Source organism: Labeo rohita, chromosome 23 (assembly GCF_022985175.1).
Source record: "Labeo rohita strain BAU-BD-2019 chromosome 23, IGBB_LRoh.1.0, whole genome shotgun sequence".
In the NCBI taxonomy this organism is placed as follows: Eukaryota; Metazoa; Chordata; class Actinopteri; order Cypriniformes; family Cyprinidae; genus Labeo; species Labeo rohita.
The window spans coordinates 23865654-23877751 of NC_066891.1; the positions used below are offsets into that span (position 1 = coordinate 23865654).

The 12098-nt window shown below is 34.7% G+C and overlaps 1 protein-coding gene and 1 long non-coding RNA gene across 2 annotated transcripts; one reads left to right on the forward strand and one right to left on the reverse strand.

The window, feature by feature from the left end:
* The first annotated feature begins 894 nt into the window (after window positions 1-894).
* Window positions 895-10815, forward strand: pigt (phosphatidylinositol glycan anchor biosynthesis, class T). The gene is made up of 12 exons (XM_051097386.1): window positions 895-1298; window positions 4399-4576; window positions 4688-4815; window positions 5011-5111; window positions 5195-5281; window positions 5415-5502; window positions 5813-5910; window positions 6851-7007; window positions 7186-7386; window positions 9513-9678; window positions 9824-9907; window positions 10010-10815. The coding sequence occupies exons 1-12, from the start codon at window positions 920-922 to the stop codon at window positions 10260-10262; spliced, it is 1920 nt and encodes a 639-aa protein (XP_050953343.1). The 5' UTR covers window positions 895-919; the 3' UTR covers window positions 10263-10815.
* A 35-nt stretch (window positions 10816-10850) lies between these two features.
* LOC127155269 (uncharacterized) lies at window positions 10851-11239 on the reverse strand. The gene is made up of 3 exons (XR_007825568.1): window positions 11188-11239; window positions 11005-11065; window positions 10851-10942 (listed from the first exon to the last, which is right to left on the reverse strand). It is a non-coding gene; the product is annotated as an uncharacterized LOC127155269 (long non-coding RNA).
* Between the last annotated feature and the right edge of the window lie 859 nt (window positions 11240-12098).

Genomic DNA, 12098 nt, shown 5'->3' on the forward strand with positions numbered 1-12098 from the left:
ATGCTAATCATGTGTGAAACGTGCTATCAACATGCTAATCAGGCTAATCATGCTAACAACATTCTAGTAACTTGCAAATTATGATAACAACGTGCTAATCATGTTTACAACATTGTAATCAGCCTATAAAAATACAAGCAATAAGCTAATCGTGCTAAAACATGTTAACAACATGTTAAATCATGTAAGCAACGTGTTAAATCATGCTAGCTGTTTCCATACTAGTACAACTGCTTCAAACTTTCAGGTTAGGCTTTCTCAAGACAACTTAAAGTTTGTTCTCAAACTTTACTCATCTAGTTACTTGATATTATTTATTATTATTAATAGCTAATTTATTATTCTTAACACAAAAAGACATTTTACTTGTCACAAACTACTGCTTTAACTGCAGAAAAGGCCACTGAATGGACATGAATCTTTTAAAGCGAATGAATTCGAAACATTCGAATCAAGTTCAAACGATTCGAATGCTTTGAATTCGTTCGCTACAGCGTTCAAGAGCGACACCGCAGGCTCAGTTGTGTATCTACATTGAAATCAACTAATGTAGGGTCCTCTTAGCAGCGTTCTTGTATAAAACAATAAACTTGCTGATTTAATAAATAAATTAATATTTATGACATCAGAACCCTTGTAATAATAAATAGAATTGAAGAAATTAGAATTGAAGTCCAATGGTAATGAGCTTACAAACTAATTCTGAAAAGTAGCCTAATAAAGTGAATCTAGCATTTGTTTTGATTCTGATACTTTAATTAATTTATTTATTTATTCTGATACGCTGAATTTGCAATAAACATTTCAATTTTACATTCCCGTCTCCCATTGGTCATATTTCTACATACCCATCTCTGATTGGTCAATGCTGTCAATGACATACCAGGAAGTGTGTGCAGCAAGGGAAGCTGTGGCAAAAATGGCAGCGCACAGGTACGGTTTGTCTCTAGTATTCATTTTGATTTTTTCCTTGTTAGCTCACCCCAGTAGTTGTGACACGCTTGAAAAAGCAAACGATAATACAGGAGAAAAACAGAGCGTTTCAGACGCGCCGCAGGAGGTTAATACTGATGGCAGTGCCGCTGTGGAAGATCTGAATGAAAGGCAATGGCAGTCGACTGATGTTGAGGTGGACAGAAGCGATGGCACGAAAGACAGCGAGACTTTCACACCAGCAGCAGCGAAAGATCAGTTTCAGGAGGAGCTGGTCATCCGGCCCCTGCACTCCGGAGACATTTATGCCAGCTTCCAGTTCCGCACACTGTGGGATATTGACTTCCTGCAAGAGGGGCAGAAGGGTGAGTTATCATGGCTGTGGTAGTGTCCCATCACACACAGAATTATCTCTGTACATTAGCAGTCAAAATGACATCTTTACTCATTTCTTTGTTTTCCACATTAAATAATAACAACTGTGAAGTCGTCAAAATGATGAAATAACACAGGTGGAGGTATAGGAAATAAGCTTCAGTGTTAAATTTCAATGTAGCACCAACCTCTCTGCACACTTTGAGCTTTTTCATAAGGTGCATCATGGGATGCCTTTTAAACAGTCTGAGGGACAATTATTAGCTGCATTTATTTCACTATCTAGTGTAATTTATCCATTAAAAATAAATGTATGAATCGAAATTGTTAAAGAAATCATGTGTGGACAATTTATATTTGTCCTTAAAAACTAATTTCAAGCATTTAAACATAAGCCTTCGGATCAAAAAGTTTATGATTATAAGCATACTGTAAATTCAGCCAAATGTAGTGCCTTGAAACTAATAAAATTAAGTATAGTGTGGTGATATACAAATAAAATAGACTTAAAAAAATATTTACAAAGTCTATTTATTTTATTTATACTTTACCATTCATACACCATTATTCATACATTACACCATACTTAATTTTCTTAACAAAGTCTATTAATTTTACTCATCAAGTGTAATTCCTTGTAGTCGAAACTAATCAAATGTAGTGCTTTATATATGGTTAAAATCAATAGAATACAGTAAATATATTACAGTATATATTGAATACAGTAAAATATTGTATAGCATTTAAAATAAGAATAAAATAAATAGATTTAATAAAAAATAATTATGTATAGTGTTTAAAATATTAATTAAATAAATAGATTTGGTAAATAAAATGAAATATGGTACAGTATTTAAAATATGAATAAAATGAACAGACTCGGTAAAAAAAAGAAATATGGCACAGTATTTAAAATATGAATAAAATGAATAGACTTGGTGATTAAAATTAAATATGGTACAGAATTAAAAAACTGAAATAAAAATAGACTTGGTTAATAAAACTGATTATGGTCTAGTGTTTGAAATATGAATAAAATGAATAAACTTGATAAAATTAAATATGATATTGTATTTAAAACATCAATCAATTTTAATAGACTTGGTTAATAAAAAAATAATAGACTTGGTTAATAAAATCGATTATGGTTTAGTGTTTGAAATATGAATACAATGAATAGACTTTGGTGAATAAAATTTAATATGGTACAGTAACAGTATTTTAAATATGAATAAAATGAATAGACTTAGTTAATAAAATTGATTATGGTTTAGTGTTTGAAATATGAATAAAATGAATAAACTTAATAAAATTAAATATGATATTGTATTTTAAACCTAATAAAAATAAAATAATAATAAATAAAATAACCTAATAAAACGTTAATAAAATTAATAGTCTGCAGTTAAAAAAGAGTGCTTGCACACATTAGTGATGTGTTGAACCAAGATGATTGACATAACTCATGGCTCCAACACGAGAGATGTCAGTTGAAACAAAGGAGAGGATTATCAAACTTCTCGAAGAAGGTAAATCTTCATGGAATGTTGCAAAAGATGTTGGTTGTTCCCAGTCAGCTGTGTCTAAAATCTGGACCAAGTACAAATCAAATGGAAAGGTTGTAAAAGGGAAGCGTACTGGTAGACCAAGAAAGACATCAAAGCGCCAAGACAGAAAACTTAAAGCAATAAGCCTTGAAACAGAAAATGCACAACAAAACAAATGAGGAACAAATGGGCAGAAAGTGGAGTCAATGTCTGTGACCAGGCTGTAAGAAATCGCCTAAAAGAAATGGGATTTACATACAGAAAAGCCAAACGAAAACCATCATTAACATCTAAACAGAAAAAAACAAGGTTTCAGTGGGCTAAAGAAAGACAATCTTGGACTGTGGATGACTGGATAAGAGTTATATTCAGTGATGAATCACGAATGTGCATTGGGCAGGGTGATGATGCTGGAACTTTTGTTTGGTGCTGTTCCAATGAAATTTATAAAGACAACTGCCTGAAGAAAACATGCAAATTCTACAATCATTAATGATATGGGGTTGTATGTCAGGTAAAGGTATGGGAGAGATGACAGTCATTACATCTTCTATAAATGCTATATATATATTTATATCTATAAATAAAAAGTTTATGTTGAGATTTTGGACACTTTTCTTATTCCATCAATTGAAAGGATGTTTGGTGATGGTAGCATCATTTTTCAGGATGATAATGCATCGTGCCATAGGGCAAAATCTGTGAAAATATTCCTACAGGAAAGACATATAATGTCAATGGCATGGCCTGCAAATAGTCGGGACCTCAATCCAATTGAAAATCTGTGGTGGAAATTAAAGAAAATGGTCCACGACAAGGCAACCTGCAAAGCTGATCTAGCAACTGCAATAAGACAAAGCTGGAGACAGATTGATGAAGTATACTGTTTGTCATTAGTTAAATCCATGCCTCAGAGAATTCAAGCTGTTATAAAAGCCAGAGGTGGTGCAACAAAGTACTAGTAGTGTTTTTATTTGGTGATTCCATATAATTTTCCTCAGATTTGTGTGATTCCATTTTTTTGATCTGTAAAAACAGTTGTAATTGACTATAGTTATCTTACGTTGTTTTTTAAAAAAAGTTTTTTATACAGCCAGAAGTTTGGATTGTTGAGTGAAAATTGTTTTGTGGCATATATGTGCTTGTTTTTTTTTCTACACAATTAAACATTTGAATGAACATCTTCTGAGAGGGGTGATTCCATACTTTTTGCCAGGGGTTGTAGTATTATAAAATATGAATAAAACAGAACACAGAAGCACCCAAATGGAAGTTAGAATCCTTCATGGCACCAGATACTCAAAAAAAAAGGCATAGTATTTTAAAAAAAAATGAATAAAATGAATAGACTTGATGGTATACTGTTTAAAATATGAATAAAATAAATAGATTTCAGTTTGTACACTACGTATATCGATTATGCTACGTTTGCCTCAGAAGTAAAAGTTAGCTTGAAGAGCTGATCCTTGCCCAGCAATTTTTTTCCAAGTGTAACCTCAATTCTGAACATTTGTTTGCATGATTTGTCTTTTTTTGCCTACAGTTTCTCATTACCGGCTGTTCCCTAAATCCCTCGGCCAAGTGCTCTCCAAGTTTTCAGTAAGGGAGCTGCACATCTCCTTCACCCAGGGCTTCTGGAGGACCATGCAGTGGGGGCAGCCCTTCATCCCCTCTCCACCTGGAGCAGAGCTCTGGGTGTGGTTCCATGACACAGTGAGCGAGTGAGTACCCTTATGTGCTTAAATTGTGAAAACTGAAGTATCCCTGATTGATAAGCAGATTTGTTTTAATCTGCCATTTGGACAGTCTACTGACTTTTGTTTACTTCTCAGTGTGGATGGAAACTGGAAGGAACTTACCAACGTTCTCTCTGGAATCTTCTGTGCATCTCTGAACTTCATTGACCTGACAAACACTGTACAGCCAAGTGCTTCTTTTAAACCGCTGGGTCTGGGAAATGGTACGGTCCTTTCTGTGAATTATAAACCGTGACTGGCAGTGATGAAGCAACTGAAGCTCATTTATTCCTGCCAACCTGCACTGATTTAAAAAAAAAAAAATGAAATGCATGTTATTGATCTAATTGTGAACGATTTAATCTTGCATGTTTCATTTTTTTTTGACCTTGAAACAATAGACTTCTTTTTCTCCACAGTTACAGATCACCGTTTCTTACGTTACGCGACGCTACCACGTGAAATCGTCTGCACTGAGAATCTCACACCCTGGAAGAAGCTTCTCCCTTGTGGTTCTAAGGTTCAGATCATTACCTGCGATTTAATAACTGGTCATTCTAATGAATGCATTAATTAATTAATTTATGCATTCATTTTCTCCAGGCAGGTCTGGCGGTTCTCATGAAGTCTGAGAAGCTGTTTCACAGCAGTTTCCATTCACAGGCTGTTCACATCAGACCCGTCTGTCAGGTAAGCTTTATTTCAAACCTTTCTTTACCAAAATAATAGATTAAAAATGTTCAGAAATTATATTCTGGCACAGGTTGTACATAGTCTGGAAAATTTCTTGCTTCTTGATGACCCTCCAGATTTTCCCTTTTAGGATGAGCAATGCACAAGTAAAGCGTGGGAGCTGAGACAAACTCTCAATGTTGTGTTTGATCTCTACACTTCAGGCCAAGGCAAAAAGGGTGCGTAATAAATGAACGTTTGATGTTAGAAGACTTTCTCCTTTCTTATTTCATTGTGCCAACTAGCCATTTACATGATTTACATCAAGTGTAATCTTCCGAATCATTGCTCACTATGATAAACCTGTTTAAATAAGACAATGAGATATTTTTAAAGACAATAAATTTGTTAAAAAATGAACTTGACTTTGCAAAAGCTTTGGTGCACTTTAATTTTGCGATTCAGTGTGGTGTTTCTTATGACACCAAATTTAAACAATACTATGCTCGGGCCATCTGTGTGTTAATTACTACCTTCATCTTTTCACAGAATGGTCTTTGTTCAAGATGTTTTCTCGAACCCTGACAGAGGCTTGTCCTCTTGCGACCTCTAGTAAGATCTATGTGGACATCACAGACAACCCTGAGGTGAAAGAGAAACAATAAAATACTTTCTTCTCTGTGATGCTGTAATGTTTCTCTAAATGGAAAATTTTACTGGCTAAGAAGCTTTTAAAATTCTACTGCATTTGTGACCCTGAACCACAAAACCAGTCTTAAGTAGCACGGGTATATTGGTAGCAATAGCCAAAAAAATACATTGTATGGATCAAAATGTTCTTTTATGCTGAAAATCATTAGGATATTATGTAAAAATCATGTTCCATGAAGATATTTTGTACATTTCCTACCGTAAATATATCAACTTAATTTTTGATTAGTAATATGCATTGCTAACTTAATTTGGACAACTTTAAAGGCGATTTTTCCCAATATTTTGATATAGAATTTTTTTTTTTTTTGGCACCCTCAGATTCTAGATTTTCAAATAATTGTATCTCAACCAAATATTGTCCAATCCTAACAAAACCATTCGCCCTAACTTAGCGTTTTATGCACAGAGGCCGTAACTAAACTTGATATGAAAAAAAACTTCTAACACATCAAGAAGTGTCATTCTGTATTGTAAACAGCATTCCTTTCATGCATGTGAAACATTTTTAATGTGGGTCAACTTTATTCATGAAACTGCAAGAACTGCCCTTTTCTGACTGAGAAAAGACGTTTTAGAGCATTTCCAAGCATGCCTTGGTTTCAAGAGCTCAGATGCCTAAAAACAGTTTTGGCTTTCCTAGAAGGTCCTAACTTAGCGTTTTATGCACGGAGGCCGTAACTAAACCTGATATGAATAAAACTTCTAACACATCAAGAAGTGTCTTTCTTCACCTTTCAGATGATGTGTACATCTCAATTTCAAAAAACTGACCCTTATGACTGTTTTTTTGGTCCAGGGTCACATTTTATAATTTTCCACTGTGGTTGACTGCTATTTCCAGTCAGTTTGAGTGTTGTGCTGTTTGTCCAACAGGGGGAGCTGTTTGAGTTGACTCCTGCTACTCCTCTGCTCAGTCAAGCTGTGGTGTTGGGGGACCGCAGGACATATTCAGTGTATGACCTGACCAGAGCTGAGACGTTTGGCCAGTTACGTTCACTAAATCTTCTTCTGCGCTGGAAAGGAGACAGTGGTATGAATGCATTTGATGTTTTTCTGCTCAGTCTTCATCCATAAAAAAACTATAATTGTTTCAGCATTATTGCATGAAATCATCCAGTGAAAGTAACTGGAACTATTTACATTAAATTTACAAAGTGACAATCTAATATACTTTGGAACTGTCTCATTTCTTTCACCTTGTGCTTTAGGTGATATGCTGCGTCCTCTGCTGCATGCAGAACGCTATGTGGCTGGTTTTGGGCTGCAGACAGGGGAAATCCACACCGTCATCTATAATAACCACCCATATCGGGCTTTTCCTGTACTGCTGATGGATTCAGTACCCTGGTACCTGCAGCTGTACATTCACACCCTGACAGTCACCAGCAAGTCCCGTGATAACAAGCCCAGTGAGTAGACACATACCTACAGTAGTAGCTGTGCAGAATATATTGTGTATTCCAACTTTATGTGTGCTTTCCATATATTTATCACTTGTTTTAGAGCAATTCTTCAATTAAGGCCACTTCTTTAATCTGCTATACAGTTGAGGTCACAAGTTTACATACACCTTGCAGAATCTGGAAAAATGTATTTCACCAAATTTATTTGACCAAAAAAAGAGGAATCATAAAAAATGCTTGTCATGACCTGAACAAGGTATTTTAAACAAGATATTTCACAAGAGAAAATAAGTTGAATTTTTAAAAATGACCCCGTTCAAAAGTTTACATTTGATTTTTAGTACTGTGTTGTTACCTGAATGATCCACAGCTGTGTTTTTTTTTTTTTTTTTTTTTTCATGAGTCCCTTGTTTGTCCTGAACAGTTAAACTGCCTGCTGTTCTTCATAAAAATCATTCAGTTCCCACAAATTTTTTGTTTTTTTCAGCATTTTTGTGTATTTAAACCCTTTTCAACAATGACTGTATGATTTTGAGATCCATCTTTTCACACTGAGGACAACTGAGGGACTCATATGTGACTATTACAGAAGCTACTGACATGTTTCCCAGAAGACAAAATCAGTTACATTTACACTGATCGGACTTGACTTGACTTGACTTGACTTGATCTTTAAATTCAACAAGTTTTCACCGACCGGCTCTTAAAGCATTGTGTTTCTTTTTGGAGCATCAGTGAGTGTTTGAATCTTCTGTAATAGTTGCATATGAGTCCCTCACTTGTCCTCAGTGTAAAAAGATGGATCTCAAAATCATAGTCATTGTTGGAAAGGGTTCAAATACACAAAAATGCTGAAAAAACAAAGAATTTGTGGGACCTGAAGGATTTTTCTGAAGAACAGCGGTAGTTTAACTGTTCAGGACAAATAAGGGTCTCATGAACAACTATCACTAAACAAAAAAAACAGCTGTGGATCATTCAGGCAACAACACAATATTAAGAATCAAATGTAAACTTTTGAATGGGGTCATTTTTATAAATTCAACTATTATTTTCTCTTGTGGACTCTTCTCTTGTGTGTGAAATATCTTATTTAGGTCAGTACTAAATAAAAAATAACATTAATTTTGTATGATCCCTCTTATTTTGGTAAAATAATACGTTTTTTTTTTCAGATTCTGCAAGGTGTATGTAAACTTTTGACCTCAACCGTATTTACTACAAAATAAATTGACCTAAAATGACAATATATTTCTTATCTTCAAATGTCCATGCTGCTGTTTTGGCCTTTCTCATTTTTCGTTGGCATAAGATTAATCACAGTTAAAAAAGATATTATTAGTTCTTTAAAATGCTTGGTTTGATGTAATGACAGTATTATTACCTTATTACTGACATTATTAGACTACTTTTATACACTGCCTTTCCAAAGTTTGGGATCTGTAAGATTTATTTTTGGTTTTTAAATGTTTTTGAACATTTTTGAATACGCGTCTCTTATGCTCACCAAGGCTGCATTTATTCTATAAAAATACAGTAAAAATAGTAGTATTGTGAAACATGATTCCAGTGAAATTAACATCTTATACGTTGATCATGGTGATTTGTTAATATTTTTGTGAAAACCATGACATATTTTTCATGTCTATGTGAATAGAAAGTTCAAAAGATCAGCTTTTATTTGATATAGAAATCTTTTGTAACATTATAAATGTCTTAATGTCACTTTTGATCAATTTAATGCATCCTTGCTGAATAAAAGTTACTTTAGTCTTATTCTTGCTGATATATCAGTATTATACATAATTGCAAAGGTTTGTACGCTGATACCAAATACCATTTAAATACCATTAATGCCAAATGTATTAAGCAGAATTTTTTTAATACTTAATTAATTGTAGAGGAGAAGTTGAAACGTCTATAGGGAACAAGCCCAAAATAGAAAACTCATGGCAAATGTTAAGTTGCAACACTCTTTAAAATGAGGAAGTATGTATGTAGAAGTCACAACAAAGACAGTTTAAACCTTTGACAAACTGTACTTTTTAATCATCCTTAGTGAACAGAAATAGTCCTGTGCTTATGAGCACGGAGAGTACAGACTTTTTAGACCATTGTGCCTTCTCCTGCAGGTTACATTCACTACCAGCCTGCTAAAGACCGTCATCGTCCTCATCTACTGGAGATGCTGATCCAGTTACCCCCTCACTCTATGACAGAAGTCACTGTACAGTTTGAAAGAGCCCTGCTCAAATGGACTGAGTACACACCTGATCCCAACCACGGCTTCTACGTTGGGTAAGACGCTTGCTTAACAAGTATTTTGAAAGATTTTACTGGAAAGATTGAACCTTGGCTAAATATAATTGTTGTACAGATTTATTACACATCCTGTGTGCCACTTCCTGTATCTGTTTGATTTATTATAAATGTGTTGTTGCAGATCCTCTGTGGTCAGCGCCCTTGTGCCAAGTATGGTTGCAATGAACACCAACTTCACACTAGAACAACCATTGTTTAGCAGTTTGTAAGTATGAACAGGTCTTGGCGTTTAAGGAATAGTAAAAAAAAAATGTAAATATGCAAAACCTTTTTTTTTTGTTAATAACGCTTCACCTCTGACTTCCAGCGTCCCAGTCAAAGAAGAATCAAGCTACTTCGTTCGAGTGTATACCGAACCACTGCTGGTGAATCTACCCACACCTGACTTCAGCATGCCCTACAACGTCATCTGCCTCACCTGCACGGTGGTCGCGGTGGGCTACGGCTCCTTTTACAACTTGCTGACCCGCACCTTCCAGGTGGATGAACCGAGCCCACCGCTGGCGAAACGATTGGCCAACTTCATCCGTCGCATAAGGGGAGTGCCACTGCTGACCTAAACTGCTGAGAGCAGGTCTGACGCCTGAAATGCCCATATTAGGCAGCGGAGAGGATCGTGATGCTTAAACGGCAGCTACTGGAGTTTCAAGATGCTTTTCAGCCCTGGAAGAACTTGGTGCCAAGTGACTGTTCTGGACTTCTGTTGAACAAATGAGCTACCAAAATGGATTAGCCTACCTTTTTATGTTTTGTTTGTGTTTTGTTTTGTGAGTTGCATAAGCAAAAATTAGCCACCTTTTTGATTTTTTTTTTTTTTTTTTTTTTTTTTTTGTTTTTTGTTTTCTGAGTCACATAAGCAAAGATTAGCCAGTTATTTGCTTTTTGTTTTGCTTTCTGTTTTCTCAGTCACATAAGCAAATATTAGTACAAATATTAATATTTTTTCTTTTTCACTTTGTTGTTTTGTTCTCTAAGTCACAGCAAATATTAGCCACTGTTTTGCTTTTTGATATTTGTTTTGTTTGTTTTCTGAGTCACATAAGCAAAGATTAGCCACATTCTTGTTTTGTTTTGCTTTGTTTTTTGTTTTCTGAGTCACATAAGCAAAGATTAGCCACCTTTTTGTTTTGTTTTGCTTTGTTTTTTTGTTTTCTGAGTCACATAAGCAAAGATTAGCCACTGTTTTGTTTTGTTTTGCTTGTTTTTTGTTTTCTGAGTCACATAAGCAAAGATTAGCCACCTTTTTGTTTTGTTTTGCTTTGTTTTTTTGTTTTCTGAGTCACATAAGCAAAGATTAGCCACCTTTTTGTTTTGTTTTGCTTTGTTTTTTGTTTTCTGAGTCACATAAGCAAAGATTAGCCACCTTTTTGTTTTGTTTTGCTTTGTTTTTTGTTTTCTGAGTCTCATAAGCAAAGATTAGCCACATTCTTGTTTTGTTTTGCTTTGTTTTTTGTTTTCTAAGTCACATAAGCAAAGATTAGCCACCTTTTTGCTTTTTGATATTTGTTTTGTTTGTTTTCTGAGTCTCATAAGCAAAGATTAGCCACATTCTTGTTTTGTTTTGCTTTGTTTTTTTGTTTTCTAAGTCACATAAGCAAAGATTAGCCACTGTTTTGTTTTGTTTTGCTTTGTTTTTTGTTTTCTAAGTCATATAAGCAAAGGTTAGCAACTGTTTTTTTTTTTTTTTGTGAATCAGATGTGAAAAGATTAGCCTTTTTTTTTGTTTGTTTGTTTTCTGAGTCACGTAAACAAAGATTAGCCACTGTTTCACTTTTTATTGTTTTCTGAGTCACATAAGCAAAGATTAGCCACCTTTCTGTTTTGTTTTTTGTTTTCTAAGTCACATAAAGATTAGCCACAGTTTTTTTCTGTTTCGAGTCACATAAGCAAAGATTAGCTACTTTTTTGTTTTGCTTTGCTTTGTTTTGTTTTTTTTTCAAGTCACTCAAGCAACGATAAGCCACCGTTTTGTTTTTTGTTTTTCTTTTCTGAGTCGCATGAACAAAGACTAGCCACCTTTGTTTTGTTTTGTGAGTCACATAAGCAAAGACATTTTTGCAGTGTTGTTTTGGAAAACGATAGCTTGCTGTCAAATGAACATTTCTCAAAGGAACTGCTTGGTTTGGGCATCTGGGAGAAATATACGTGGAGGAGCGTGATGTGAAGTCGTCTCCGTTTACTCCACCCTTTTGAGAGCGTGACTAAGCCTCATAGAAACACAGACACTACAGTCCAACTACTGAAAATGGATGTCTAAGAATGTGGCAAATAGTTTCCATGTTCTGTAATGCACTGATATTTAAATATGTGTTTTTTGAACAAACAAAATTGGACTCTTGGATTCTTTTAGTGTTTTGGTTTTATTTGTGCATTTGCATGTGGGCTGACCACATAAT